This window comes from Gossypium hirsutum, chromosome A06 (assembly GCF_007990345.1).
Source record: "Gossypium hirsutum isolate 1008001.06 chromosome A06, Gossypium_hirsutum_v2.1, whole genome shotgun sequence".
Classification (NCBI taxonomy): domain Eukaryota; kingdom Viridiplantae; phylum Streptophyta; class Magnoliopsida; order Malvales; family Malvaceae; genus Gossypium; species Gossypium hirsutum.
Window position 1 is genome coordinate 35,284,784 of NC_053429.1, and position 16,259 is coordinate 35,301,042.

The following is a 16,259-nucleotide window of genomic DNA, read 5'->3' on the forward strand; positions in this document are numbered from 1 at the left end:
GTCGGCTTTGTCCAAATTTGGCATTTCCTGAGCACAAAATGATTTCCTCATTTGATGGCTCGATGTCAAAGATGCTCTTCCCTTTTCTAGTAGGAAGACATTAAAGAAATTTTGCAGAGGAGAAAAATGATAAGCTCTCCATTTTGGTAGGTATAGATATGTCTACATGATTAAAATGTACATGTCTGTTGATTTTCCCTCAGGTCTCTTATTTTCGTTATGTAAAGAAACCATTTATGAGTGCCCTGATCATCGGTCGGGTGGCTTATCTGATTGGCTGAGCTTGGGCAAGAAGTTTTCACCTCTGAATAGGCTTGGATTTGCTCAAATTCACTTAAATAGAAAAAGAAAAAAAGGCACTAATTTTTTCAATACTGTATAGTTAGAAAGTTAATACTCACGCATACATGGTAGGAACATTCCCATGCACACACTAAGTTCACATGGAATTGCCTAAATAAAAGCCACTACTTGCTCAGGTGGGTTCCATGAGTGGACATCCCTTAACCACAAGCCAATTACAAAAGTTTAAAAATTTTTTAAATTGAATTTAATTAAAATATATATAAATATTGAATGTGATTTCAATGTTCAATTTAGTAGGGTAAGGTTATTTAATTTGATACTTGAGTTTCTTTTGTCTCAATGAAGTACTTAGGAATTTTTATAATAGAGCACATGTGTCAAATATTCATTAGGTTACATGTTTGATTGGGGTATCAAGTTGAATAATAAAACTAAACTCAAGTACAAAATTGAGAGACAAAAAAAATTCAAGTGCCAAATTAAAAGTTGAAGTTAAATTTAGTGCTATTGAATTGGGCTGGACTTAATTTAAACTTGGGCTTAAAAAAATTTGAGAATATGACCTGGTGTGATTTATATAATGATTCATAGATAATTTATACTACTATTAAAACCATAATTGAATTAGTATTAGGAATTAATTAAACAACAACTTGATTAAAGAAATTACAAAAATATTATTTTATAATTAAAAAATAAATTATATTATTTAGGGGTTTAATATTTTATTTTAACAAAACAATGAAAAGTTGCATATAGTTAAATTTTAAACATGTGGTATTTAGCATCAGTAAAACACTAATTTTTCGATTGAACCAAAATTTTATATTAATATAATATAAATATTTTAAATGTAATATACATTGTTACTTCCATAATTCTAAGATTTGCATTTGCATTTACATATAACATATGATATGAAAAATATATAAAAGAAAAAACGAAACAGGTGGACCCAGGTCTTAGAGGTGCCCGTGACTCTCATCTACTATTATTTTAAAATCCCCCCATTAGTATTAGAGTAGGCTTAGGTACATATATAGTATTGGAATTTGCCTTGAAACTGCAACTTTTATTTCTGGAGTGGTTTAGTTGGTTGGTTTTACTTTTAACCCCTTTCATGGTTTATGTCAGTAAAAATGGAATCATAAATTCTGCAACCAAAACAAAAAAGAAATTCTCTACAACACTTTCCAGCTATGAAATCCACTACTCCGAGGATAAAACATTTGATTGTACATTGATTTGCATGTGGGAGTTGTGGACTCTACATTCCAGTATGTTGTTAACACCCTCATTGTCTCCATCATCCCCCCTATATTCCCCTCCTCCTCTTCCACCACCACCACTCCCGGTGGTTCTGCGTCCTCTACCACCCCCACCAACTCCTGCTTCTGCTTCTCCTCCACCCTTGTTGGCATCCCATTTGGCCCCAATATCAACCCCACCTCCAATTCCTGCTGCTGTTGCTATAAGTCCTGTTACTACTCCTACACCGGCGGTTGTTACTTCTCCACCACCACTCTCACCAACACCGCCTGCTGCTGCTACTAAAATTACCCCATTAGCTTCTCCCCCCCTCCCACCACCACCATTGGTTATTATTCCTTCCCCATTGCTTCCTAAATCTTCTCCTCCACCTCCTCAACAGCCATCTAAACCTTTGCCATCCACTCCACTTCCAACAGCTCCACCAAGGCCACCATCTGTGGTGCTTCCACCACCACCACCACCTGCAGCTTCTCGTTCTACTAGGGTCCCTAAAACTCCAACACCATTTCGGGCATTTCCACTGCCTCCACCTCTACCGCCACCAACATCAACACCACCTCCACTACCACCTGCAGCTTCTCATTCCATCGGAGCTCCTAACACTCCAGGATTCTTTCAGGCCTTTCCACCGCCTTCACCACCACCACCATCACCACCAGCAGCAGCAGCATTAGCGCTAACAGCGAACAAAGGAGGTTTGGCAGCCACAAAGCACAGGCCACATTCTCCAATTGGGCTTATAGTTGCATCCATTGGTGTTACAGTTCTACTATTTGTTGTGTTTGCATTAGTGTGCATTTGTTTCAAAGGTAGAAGGAGAAAACACAAGCCTTCAGACACTAAAATTCAACAATGTTCTTCTGTCACAAAAGGTGAATTTAATACAACTAGTATTGGTTTCAAATCTTAATTAAAAACTCAAATCTGATAGAATTTCAATGTTTTATTTGGTTTGTTTTTCTAGATAGCCCTTCTGCTGCTTCAATGCAACAAAAACAACAAAATGTCACCAATTCAGCAACAGTTACAGCAGATACCGCATTGAATCCCTCAAGTGGCATTTTCACTTATGAGGAATTAGTCCTTGCGACCAATGGTTTCTCCGAATCCAACCTCATTGGACAAGGCGGTTTCGGTTACGTCTACAAAGGGCGTCTGCTGACCGGACAAGACGTCGCGGTTAAGAAACTGAAGGCTGGGAGCCGGCAAGGGGAGCGTGAATTCCGGGCCGAGGTTGAGACCATTAGCCGACTGCATCACAAACACCTTGTTTCCTTGGTAGGATACTGCATCAATGGGGCTGAGAGATTGCTTGTTTATGAGTTTGTCCCTAACAGAACATTGGAATTCCATTTGCATGGTTAGTATTATTATTTCCTTTTCTTCATTCGCTATGATCAATGAATGTTTCGGTGATTCAATGTGTTGCAATTTTTAACTGTAATTAATTGTGTTGTAGAAAACCGACAACCTGTTATAGTCTGGGAAAGCAGACTCAAAATTGCTATAGGCTCTGCAAAAGGATTAGCATATCTCCATGAGGACTGTGAGTTAATTTCTTAGCTTTTACTCATTACAAAAATAAAAATAAAAATTTACGGCCTGTCAATTGGTCAGGTTGAGTTAATTCTTGTTTTAAAATATTCATTTTAATTCAAGTTGTTTCGGATTTAAGATTATTTAGATTTGAGGTTCCATTTTCCTGGTTGGGTCATTTTAGTGTTAGTTCGGGTCAACTTTGAGATTAGTTCAATCCGGATTCGGATCGGACAGCTTTGTTTTGTTGACGTTTTTACGGCTAAGCTGGGGTGGATTCAACTCGTGTTTAAGTTGATTAGGTCGGAATTTCGAGGTGTCTTATATTTCACAAATTTCATAATCTAGTTCTAGCTGTGATTGAAGTAGATTGTTCCTACAGGCAGTCCAACAATCATTCATAGAGATATCAAGGCAGCTAATATTCTACTTGATATGAGATTTGAAGCTAAGGTAGATCTCAAAATCTATAGATATACATATAGTGATTTTGTTTGTTTTATGGTAAAGTGTTTGACAGTGAATGAACTGTATGTTTTTTTGCATATTCAGGTTTCTGATTTTGGACTTGCCAAAATTTTCTTTGATGAGAGTCCCTCCATTACTCACATCTCTACCAGAGTTATGGGAACTTTTGGGTTAGGTCCTTTCTTTTCTCATCCCATTCCATTCCTTTTTCTAATACTATAATGTTCAAACTTTACTAGGATCGGACTATTAGTTTGAGTAGGAAGGTTGGCTGGACAAAAATATTATGCATAAAAAATGGATTCGGTACTTAACTTGTATTCTGTTATCGAGTTAGTACTTTCACATTAACATTAGTAATTTGTGATGATGTGGTACTGAGAGTCAATTTGATGGTGACATGTGTTGGCCTCTCAATATGTCACGTAATGAGTATAAATTAAAAAAATTTAAAAAACTTTAAAATCAAAAGAACCCGGACAAATTGTTGTCCAGATTCATTCATTCCAAATGTATTTTTTAATAAGTTAATAAGTTTTTATTTTAAAAATATTACCTTCTTTATATTATTATTTTTATTATGAAATTAGAAATTATATAAAAATTTTAAAAATTTTAAAGTATATAATTTAGTAAAAAGATAACTTTTACATCAAATATGAACCTAGATATATGGTTGTCCAAATTCAAATGCATCTAGACAACCATTTGTTTAAATTCATTGTAGACATACTTTTTAGTTCTTTTTATATATTTATATATTTTTTATAAATTTATATATTATATATTTTTATATATTTTTCAAAATGTTATAGCCTTTATATATATATTTAATTGTATATATTTTTATAATTTATAACTTTATAATTTATATATATTTTAAAAATAATAACCTAAAATTTGATATTTTATAAAAAAAATTAAAAATATATAAACTTATTAAAAATACATTTAAAATGAATCTAGACAAAATGGTGTTTAGATTCAAATGTTTCTAAGCAATCATTTGTAGAAGTTCATTTTTTATGTGAAAAAAATTTATACTTTTATTAATTTATATATTTTAAAGATTTTTTAATTTATGTCCGCCATGTATCGTGTGTCACCATTAGATTGGCCATCAGTGCCATGTCAATACAAACTAATAGGGTTAGTGCGGAAGTACCAACATGAATGATGAAATACAAGTTTAAGTATCGAAAAAAAGTTCAAGCACCAACTAAATAATTTTGGAGAAGTTTAGGAAGAAAACTCTAAATTAACCATAGAAAAAAAGCCAATTTAAAATATGCTCTAAACTTAGACTTCATGATTCAAAGTGCTCATTAGTTAAATCAGATCGAGTATGTGCATGATATTAATATTGTGTATAATTATCAAAACTAATAAATAACTAACCTAAACCTTTTAATGCCCGTCTATATATATATTATAAAACATAATTCTTTTTATTTAATATTTAGTAATTATATGTATTTTTTACTACATTTATATATTTTTCTTTATCTAAACACACACAACTTAACATATTTTTTAATATTACATTATAGTATAGTATGTTTAATTTTCATATGCTATAAATTAGTTAATATATATTTATATCATAATTTGAAAACAGGTTGAGTCAGACTCAGGCTTTGAATATTAAGCTCGAGCTTATCATATATATTAAATGAATTTATTTTTTGAAATTCATTTTTTTAGCCTAACTCAAACGGTCATAATGTTTTGAGCATGTTTTTGAGTTTGGGTGAGTAGCTCATCACTTGAATAGGTTTACACAAATTTTACTCAACTTGTTTTTCAATTTCATAATATGTTTTTTCTTTTTTTATTTATATATTATGCATTTTATATCATATCAAAATCAAATATATAATACGGTGACAATTATAGTGAAAACTCTTAAAATGAAAATTAAAATGTGTAATAGAAGCGAATTTAAGGGGTAGGCAAGCCCTGGCCCGCTTTCAAATAGAAATTGCTACTTAAGTTCTTAAAAATTAATTTGTGATAAAATTACACATTACCCCAAAAAAAAGAAAGTTATGTTTAATTCTTTTAAAAATAATGAATAATAAATTAATATATAATAAAATTATATCCTAAATTCTCAAAAATTTATTATTCAATTTTGGCTCTTTAAAAAATATTTTAAATTCACCCTTGGTTTTCAGCCCTTAGATTAAATTGAATAATTTCTAAGCCATAGATTTATAATTTAGCCTCTCACTAAAATAAAAACCACAACATCTATTCCTACAACCCAAATTCCAATTTCAGTTAATTCTCAATACCATTAAGCAATTGTGATGCACTAAAAAACCTACAAAAATATGTGTAAAGAAATGATCAAATCCGGTGTGTTTGCGGCAATACCATTAAACGAAATTATTTAAATCTTTGCATATATATTTTGGTTGTCGAACTTTTAATGCATGGCAATTTATTAATGATTTTGAGAATTAATTGAAATTAGAATCTGAGTGGTAGGATTTCTTTCGACCCTTTGCTCATGGTAAAAAGAAAAAAAAGAAAAAAAAGAAAGTGGAGTGTTATAATTTTTATTTTAGTGAGATAGGTTATATTGTAAATCTATAGCCTAGAAAATTCAATTTAATGTTCTTATTTTAAGAATTATCATTATCATTTCCACAATATGATTTTATAATGTAAATATTAAAAAATATAAAATTATTTAATATATTATATGTGGTGTTTTTTAGATTTCACAAAAACATGTATTTTATAGGGTATAATAAATAATTTTTTTTTAAAAATAGATATATAAATAAATAGGACGTTTGTTACATTATCAATTATACTTGTGGAATTTTTAAACTCCGTAAATTATATATTAAATAATTACAATTAAAAATTATGTTAAGTTATCTATGATTATAAATTTAGCAAAAGGGCAATCATATAAAATTACTAAATGTTAAATAAAAATTTATTATATTTTTAGAAATAATATGGCAAACCTAAATAGATTTAGGTTAACCATTTTTATATATACATAAGCAGACTTAAACTAAATTTCAGTACATATTATGGTTGGCTAACTATATGTGATATTGTCATCGATCACTGACCTAAAACTAAACTGACTCGAGCTGAATGAATAGTTTTTGTCTGTTATGAATTTCAATATATTTTTGCTCTAACAAGATGCTTGATCATGCAGATACCTTGCTCCTGAGTATGTATTGACCGGTAAATTAACGGATAAATCAGATGTATATTCGTATGGGGTCATGCTTTTAGAGCTTATAACTGGACGTCCACCTATCATCCAGCAATCATCCTCCACAAATCATAGCTTAGTTGATTGGGTACATCATCATCCTCTATTGTTTGTACAAGATATTTGATATTTGAGAGGATTTGAATATAAATATTAAATTTAAATTTAAATTTTATAAATTTAGGTTGAGTCGAGATATAACAATTATGTATTGGTATAATACACAAATCTGACTTAAACTCGACTCTAGCTGGCTTAATTAATGGACATCTTGGATCCAAACATAGAATTATGGGGATTTATGTTGAATGTGTTGGGTGAAACAGGCAAGGCCTTTGCTAGGTGGTGCAATCGAAGCAAACGAATATGAGAGCCTAGTTGATGAGAGGTTAAACGGCGCCTACAACAAGAGTCAGATGGCAAACATGGTCACTTGTGCTGCTGCTTGTCTGCGTCAATCAGCGTGGCTTAGACCTCGAATGATCCAGGTACTTATACTTTACACTTTTAAACTATTTTAATTATTACCAAATTAAATGATAAATCATATTATATTCTAATATAATCATATATAATTCACTTTCAATTAATCTATATAAGTTTAATTTTTAGCCTTTAAATTTGACAATTAAATCTACTTTCGTATTTGTATTTCTTTTTTTTTTGTCTATTTTGGTATCACAAGGCAACTAAAAAAATGTATAAGTTTAATAATGTGACATTTTGAGATTTTGTCATGTCACTAGATTCACTTTTTTTAGGTGATGCCATGACACAATCTCAAAGTGTTATATCGTTAAACTTTTACATTTTTCAAGTTTATGAGTTAAAAAAGACCTAATTGTCAGGTTCACATACTCAAATAGACTAAAAAATGTATAGGTACCAAATTGGACCTAGTTATATTAACATTTTCTAATATATGTGAATTTTTTTGTTTGAAATTATAAGTATAGTACAATTGGATACAAATGATACATATAAATAACTATAAAAAAATTGAAAGAAAGGAGTATTATAAACTCTTGAAAAAAAAAGTAGACAATTATTTGTCTAGAACACCTAATTGTCGCAATGATACCTTTTGCTCGATAAGAAATCAAGCAAATGTTTTCTTGTCTAACAACATGCTTGCGCTAGTTCATTAAGAAAAATTGTCATGATTCCATGTTCTCTTTATCCATAATGGCAAAGGCTATAAGCAATATGTTTTGATCATCATCTTGTGCAACCACAATAAGAAGGTTTTTGCGTATATTTCTCGTATATCCATGTTCCATCAATCTACACAATTGGATTATAGTGAGGAAAGACCTTAATGTAAGGATCGGATGTCCAGAACAAGTGATGGAAAATTCTTTTCCTTAGTACTAGTTGGTCATATTGGCCGTAAGTAGGTAGTATCTTCAACTCAACCACTGTTCTTGGCACATACTTTTTTATTGCAACTAACCATTCTTGAAGTTCATTGTACAATGTCACCATAAAACTATTTTGTTGCTATTTGTTTAGCCCTCCATTTTTTTATATGATATTTTGTACCTAAACCGGGATTGCATAGATAGATATAGGAATGGCGGACATGTCTTTCACCATTGGTGTGATGCAACTACAAATTAATTTTGCATCAAGTTTCTGATTATCTTAAGTCATCATTGCAACAGTACATGTAAGAGGCCTTACATATTTTCAAATCACCTACACTTGTGACCTTTGCATCAATGCAACTCGTACAGGCTAGTTACACCCTTCTATAGAGCTCAACACTCCCTAATATATAATGTTGGCTTAGATACAACGAATTTGTAGTCTATCGACACTTTCATGCTATACTGCTTGGTGGTAGCTACACATGCCCCGTTATTTAGGAATTGTAGATTTACAACCAACTCTTTTGATTCATAATCTGGCACTAATATATAGGAAGATATTATATCTGGGTATTTTGGGAATTCAGATGCATGTGTCGCATCGGGATCTACACTCAATATGTGGGTTGAAGATTCGTTTAGTATAATAATGCCACGAGTCAGATTCCAAGCGGAGGGGTGTCTGCATTATCATCATAGCTAGAGGCGGATTTAAAAGGGCTGGCAGGGGCCTTGACCCCTTTAAAATGGAAATTTTGCTATTTTGGCCCTTTAAAATTTTAAAAATTTTAAATTAGTACGGGTAAAATTACACTTTGGACCTTTAAAAATGATAAACGTTTGATTTAATCCTTCAAAAATTATAAAGATATAGACAATTTAATTTCAGCCCCTTAAATTTTTTTCCTAGCTTCTCCTCTAATCATCGCCTTTGCTGTCATCGTCTATATCATCCAACACCTCATCAAGATCGAGGCCACAAAATTCCTCCACCTAGTGATCTAGACCATCATCATAATTGGGTACTTCTTCACTGTCTGCATGGATATCAATCACCAATGGATGTATATGTAAAATGGGACCTAAATTAGAGTTATTATACAAAATAGACACATTATGTGGATTGTCACCTGATGTCAATGTCACTCCATTATCACATGATTCTACCCACCCAATATTCAGATAAAAGTAGAACACTTTTGGAACCTCTATATACGGGTCTTGAACTCCATGTTGTTTATTTAATAGAGTGACATTTTGTACTTGCTCAACATCCGCCAACTTAGCAAACTACTCAATTGGTTTAATGTTACCAGTCAAGAAAGACAATGCGATCATTGTCTCCACATCATCATCTTTGAGTTGCATCTCCCTATATTTACACGGATTTGAAGAATTTAGAAATTTGTAGAATAGTGTGAACATCCTCCTCTCACAACATCGAACTATTTTTACACCAATCTTTTCTTTCATTTCATCAAGTTTTACTCTCTTGTTGAACCTCATTTCTATTTAATGGTAATATTCAAATATACAACCAACTTTCGTATGAAAAATTACCCTTACTCGTCTTGTATACTAAATCTGTAAAAACAAAATAAAAATAAAAAGTATACATTAATTGCTATTAAAACAATTTATAACATATTAATTCAAAACCTTACTATAAATCACATATCATATCTAAAAACTCAAACCTTAATAAAAAAACAAAATATAAAAATTTCATCAAACATAATATGATACTAACCAAATAAACAAATAATATAATAGCATACACTTTTGGAACCTCTATATACGACATTTTACCCTCTAAACATATAATATAATAGCAGCTTTTTATCCTTCAAGTATCACACATAAATTATGGATAATATAAACTATATATATGATTTAGTAATGAACAAATTTAATTAAAAACCAGTAACTTAATGAAATTGATTAAAAGCTCAATTACTAATCTGCTGATTAAAAAAATTAAAAAAACTTATCATCCAACAAAATAATTTGCGTGCCATACTAAAAATTATTATCAAAATATAATAACATGACTATTTATACTAGCAAAATAAAATAAATTAAAACTCAAAATTAGAGATGAAAAACAATATATTCTTGAACTTGAATTCTAATAGTTGTTTTTGATGAGATTTTTAAAACTATTTATGAAACCAAGTTTTCTCCCTCGGTTGATTTTAACAACTCAAACTATCTTTTTAACTGGAAAAAAAAAGGCAGATATAAGTGTTGTTCGGTGTCACCCGCAATGGTAGATATGCCATTTAAATCTTTTTCCTCACTCATTTTAGCGGCTCCCAAGGAGACCGTGTAAAAAGTGGTGTCATCGTATAGGGTGATGACACCAATATTCCCACGGTATAAAATTCGAAAATACAAAAAAAATATATATATATATATTTGTTGGTAAAATTTTCGGTGTAGCCTCGCTCTAAAAATAAAATTTCCCTTGAAATGATTCTACAATGATTTTGTTAATTTTCAAGTGGAGTTACCATTATGTCAGGCCGTGAGATACATTGAAAACAAATCTTTTTCACCATTTGCTTTTCACTCCATTTATGTATATATTTTATGTATTATTTTAATATTTTTTTTAAATATATTTAATTTTATAATACTTTTAATATGTAATTACATTTTCATTATTTTGTAATTAAGAAATGAGAAATGAATAAAATAAATAGAAAATACATAGATGACAAGGGTATAATTGTATCTTAATTTGAATTTGTTAGTAATTTGATTGTATGAGATTTTATCAACTAGAAAGGATAAGGGGATAATCTTAAAACCTAAGGGGTAAGCCTAGTTTATCCTAAAATCTTAAGAGCCTCACTAGTAAACATCCAAATGCTGTTTTGGTGATATTGGAGAAAAAAATACTTCATAAAATGTCAAGATTTCATCTCATATTACACCGGTGCGACTGAAAGTAGAGGTGTGCATGGGCCGGGTCGGCCGGACCCAACTAAAAATTTAGGCCAGTTTGCTAGGCCCAGGCTCGGCCCAAAAAATGAGTCTAAAATTTTGTCCAAGCTCGGTCTGAATAAAAATGTTAAAACTCACCGACCCATATTAATTTTTATATTATTTTTTATATAATTTTAAAATATATATAAACCATCAAAAATACTAAAAACATTAAAATAAATATTTCTCAACAAATTAAAAATAAATTTTAAAAAACATGTATACTTAAATAACACTAAAATAGATGCAATTTAACAAGTAAATGCCTCTAAAATAATAATAAAATTAGCAAATGTCCTTAAAATAATAAAAAAGATTAACAATAAAATAAGTTTATGTAATATCCAAACAATAACAACAAAATAGTAGCAACATAATAGTAAAATAGTAGCAAAATAGGAAGAAAATAATAAGAAAATAATATTAAAAAATAGATATTTTTTTTTCATTTAGTGAATTCGGGTCAGGTCTGGCCGGGGCCGGGCATAAAATGCCTTACCCGAGGCCCGACCCGTTTTTTAAACGGGCCTTATTTTTGCTCAAACCCTCTCACATTTCGGACAGGCCTTCGGCCCGGCCCGGCCCGGTCTATGCACACCTCTAACTGAAAGGATCCTTGAATTAATTTGGGTTTTAAATTTTTTAATCAAATCATTTTTCGATTAGAGTTTAATTTTTGACCATTTGAGTTTAAATCATTTTAGATTTTTTGGATTTAAATAATTTCTAGTATTAGTTGATTCAAATTTAAATCATTGAGTTTTCTTTTTTTCTTTTAGATTCAAATTGTTTCTGACAATTTCGATTAGGATGAGATATATTCAGGTTATTGATTATTTATAATCTGATTCGAATTTTTAGAACATAGTAAAAAAAAATGAATCAATGCAGGTGGTTCGAGCTCTAGAAGACAATATTTCATTACCATATCTGGAGGAAGGAAGTAGGTTTTGGAAAAACTCATTTAACAGCACTTCGTCAGCAACGTTTATCCAAAATGCTCAACTATGCAACAACAATGATAGCTTTAGTGAAACCACAAGTGAATATGGTCTTAATCCTTCCGGCTCCACCACAGAAATTGAAATAACTCCAAACTATTCAATTTCAAAACAACCTGAATATGATCTCAACCGAGAAAGATAGTTTCTTAAAGCTGACACAATATTTGATAAACTCTGTATTATTTGTTCACCTATCCAGGAAATTATTTCATATCACACAATTTACAGTTCTAATTTTTTTTTGACATTTAATGGTATATAATTTGTAATGTTGTAAAACAAATCTTGCTGTGATTCATCAGATTATGATTTTTGTTGCTTTATCACAGTTAAATTTGAGATTTAATAATTTTGTATAAATTCAATATAATTGAGTTTCTAGATTTTATATTTTTTATTAAAATACTAGCACATATTTTTCAAATCATATCACATCATTGAGTTCCAGTTTGACTATTGATCCAACAATAATTAAATAAATAATTAAAAATTCATAAAAATTAATGAAATATTAAAAACTTTATAAATAAATTCAATGACCGATTTTTATCTCGATTTTTAATTTTTTTATTGGTTCCTAATGAATTGCTTAAAGATTGGTCCAAATCCTTTATCCAAACCATGTTTTTAGCGGCGTTGGAAGAAAAAATGCTGGTACAGATTGAGCATTAGCGACACTTTTTGAAAAACGCCGCTATAGATTGAGCATTAGCGGTGCTTTTTGAAAAACGCCACAAAAAATAAACACAGCGCCGTCGTTTTATGTGAGCTTTAGTGGCATTAGCGGTACTTTTTTAAAAACACCGCTATAGGTCGAGCACTAGCAGTGCTTTTTGAAAACGTCGCTATAGGTCGACCATTAGCGGCGCTTTCTGAAAAACGCCGCTATAGAGGAGCATTAGTGGCACTTTTTGAAAAACGCCACTATAGATCAAGTATTAGCGACGTTTTCTGAAAAACGCTGCTATAGAAAAATATTTGTTAAAAATGAAAAAAATTAAAATACTATTATTTAAAATAATTTTAAACTTTTTTGGGTATATGACTTATTGTTTTTTAATTTATATATTAAATAATTTCTTATATAATCGTAAAAGAGATAGTATTAATTTTAAAATATTGAATTAATTATCATTTTAGTTTAGGGTTTATGGTTTAGGAGTTACTATCTTAAGGTTTATATGGTTTAAGGGTTGGGGTTTAAGGTCGGTTTAAGGGTTAGGGGTTAGGGGTTAGGGGTTTATATTTTATGATTTAGGGTTTAGGGGTTAGGGTAGATTAATTCGTGTTTTTTAATTTATATATTAAATAATTTATTATATAATTGTAAAAGAAATAATATTAAAATTAATATATTAAAATTATGATTATAGTTTAAATTATTTAAGAGATAATAGATAAACTTTATATATATTAAATGGTTTAGGATTTAAGGTTTACTTGAGATTTGTTAAATGATGAAATTTTATACAATCAATTAATGCTTTTATATTTAAGAATATTTAATCTAAACCATTTGATATATTAAAATACTAGAAAAAACATTGATAAATAAATAAAAAAAAGTAACAATTGTTATGGATAGGTAGTTATCTATTTTGGATAGGACCAAATTATAACAAAATTTTTTCATATTTTGAAATTTTTTGCTTTTGCTTTTGTTTTTGTTTTCTTACATAAAAAAATTATATAAAAATTACAAATTTTATCTAATTCTTTTAAATATTACTTAAGTTTGTTTACTTCTCTCTTTCCCTCTTTCTTTCGTTATCTTCGTTGCTCGTTCTTCCGTCTTTACTGCTTTTTACTCCCTTCACCGGACTCTCTCTCGTTTTATTTTATCTTTGTTTATCTTTTATTCGTTTTCGATACTAATTTACTTCTTCTTTTTTTTTTTTCATAAGTTTGCTTCGAATTTGAGCAAATTTAAGGTATTTAAATGAAGTTATTAATATTTATTAATAAAATTTACACTATTTATTTTACCTAATGATAATGTGTTGTACTGAAAAAATATACAATACTTATAATTAATATTTAACTAACTTTTTAATATTTTAAAAATAATGATGTATTCAAAAATAATACATAATAAATGAAAAAGAAAATTTGGAGGCTATTAAAAATATTGATTCTCAAATAGGTCATTTGAGTAACCAAAAGCGGACTTGCCTGCCTTAAAAACACAGCGTTCTAATCTAAAATAAATATGTATAAATTATGTAAGTTCTTTGTGAAGCATTTTAAGAACTTCAAAGCTCACAGATGATTTGTTATACTCTATATGAGTCAATTGATTCTATGTTTTTGCAATTTTAGGTATGATCATGGGTGCAGCAGCTTCAATTGACAAGTACTTGTGCAGGTCTAAAGCAGGTCAATCAAGAAGCTCTGCTGGAATTAAACTGACAAGTAATTGTAGTATGCTTGTAGTTGAAGTTTCTTATAGTGAACATCACGTTGTTTATTCGGCAGAAGTTTCAAAGATTTTACTTTTTAGAAGAAAGTGTATTGTAGTCATTAGACTGGGTTTTCAAAGATGATTATGTTAACATTTTGATCAAACATTATGAAAAGTTCTCTTGTTAATGTTTTTGAACTCAAAAACAATTTAAAATGTGTCCATTGTTAGGTCATTTAAATTTTGTATGATCATTTAAGGTAAGAATGTAAATGGGATGATTAAAAAGGAAGTTGAATTTGATATGGTCTTTAGTGGCATTTTTGGGGAAAGTGTCGCTAAAGGTCATATCTTTACCGGTGTTTAAGGAGAAAGGGTAGCTAAAGGTCATGTTCTATAGCGGCGTTTTTCACAAAATTTAGCGGTGTTATTTATTGCAGCACTTTTTGTGGCGCTTATAAAAACGCCACAAATTGTTTTAATGGCACTTATAAGCGCCACTATAAGCCTAAAAGAACGCCGCTAAAAACCTATTTTGTTGTAGTGAAACCGATATATTGGTCATTTCTTATTCCAACAAACTCGACTGGCCTTTTCGATCTAGTTCCAACAACACTATAAAACACCCTTTCTAAAAAAAAATCAATATCAAACATGATAAGCTAGAAGGTTTTTTTCCCTTAAAAAACCAATGTCATCATTTTAATCAAAATAATTAAATGTTAATAATTTGGAATAAATAATGATATTATAAAATTAAATTACCAAATGGCTAAATTAGCCATATATGCCAAAAAATTATTGGCCAAATAGGTTGGTTTTTTAAAAATTTAGGGAAATAGGTCATTTTTGGAAAAAAAAGTATGTGAAAGTGCATCCTGTAGGACACGCTTTCCTCCAACAGTCATTTCCCCAACGGTAAAATTTTAGCCCAGCCCAACAGTAACTTTTTGTCTTATAAATGCTCAGGCCATTTCCAGTCTTTTTACTCAAATCCAACTCTCTTTATTCTCTCTAAACTCTCAGGGTGCGTTTGGTTCGCTGTATTGGATTAGAGGTGTATTGGATTAGAGGTGTATTGGGATTAGAGGTGTATTGGATTAGAGGTGTAATAGCTAATCCACTGTTTGGTTGAATGTAATGGAATAGAGGTGTAATAGTAATCTTGTGTTTGGTTGAATGGAATAGAGGTGTAATAGCATAATGGAAAAAACTAAAATGACTAGAATACCCTTAGCATAAAATTGTTTTGGTAAATGATTATTGTTATTGTTATTTAAATTTTAATAAGATTATTATTATCAGTAATAAATATTTTAATCATATTTAAACATAATTATAATTAAATATATTTTAATTAAAATATATAATTTAATAAAATTCTTATAATTAGCAGAAAATTGTTTTGGTAAATGATTATTGTTAATGTTATTTAAATTTTAATAAGATTATTATTATCAGTAATAAATATCTTAATCATATTTAAACATAATTATTATTAAATATATTTTAATTAAAATATATAATTTAATAAAATTCTTATAATTAGCAGAAATTTGTTATTGTTATTTAAATTTTAATAAGATTATTAATATCAATAATAAATAATTTAATCATATTTAAACATAATTATTATTAAATATATTTTAATTAAAATATATAAT

General features: G+C 29.6%; 1 protein-coding gene across 2 annotated transcripts; it reads left to right on the plus strand.

Annotated features, from left to right (window-relative positions):
* Window positions 1–1,312: 1,312 nt before the first annotated feature.
* On the plus strand, window positions 1,313–14,801 carry LOC107896416 (proline-rich receptor-like protein kinase PERK3). Of its 2 annotated transcripts, none has more exons than XM_041115633.1 (8): window positions 1,313–2,450; window positions 2,543–2,938; window positions 3,038–3,124; window positions 3,497–3,567; window positions 3,667–3,752; window positions 6,770–6,917; window positions 7,156–7,317; window positions 14,514–14,801. In XM_041115633.1, the coding sequence occupies exons 1-8, from the start codon at window positions 1,427–1,429 to the stop codon at window positions 14,517–14,519; spliced, it is 1,980 nt and encodes a 659-aa protein (XP_040971567.1). In that variant the 5' UTR covers window positions 1,313–1,426; the 3' UTR covers window positions 14,520–14,801. The 2 variants fall into 2 exon arrangements, with proteins under 2 accessions (XP_040971567.1, XP_016677076.2); XM_016821587.2 differs by lacking the exon at window positions 14,514–14,801 and adding an exon at window positions 12,082–12,575 and having other exon boundaries at window positions 1,337–2,450.
* Window positions 14,802–16,259: the final 1,458 nt, after the last annotated feature.

Coding starts and splice junctions, on each gene's coding strand:
- LOC107896416 (XM_016821587.2), top strand. CDS start 1,427: ATGGTTTATGTCAGTAAAAATGGAATCATAAATTCTGCAACCAAAACA. Junction 2,451..2,542: donor ATGTTCTTCTGTCACAAAAG/GTGAATTTAATA, acceptor TTGTTTTTCTAG/ATAGCCCTTCTGCTGCTTCA. Junction 3,753..6,769: donor AGAGTTATGGGAACTTTTGG/GTTAGGTCCTTT, acceptor TTGATCATGCAG/ATACCTTGCTCCTGAGTATG.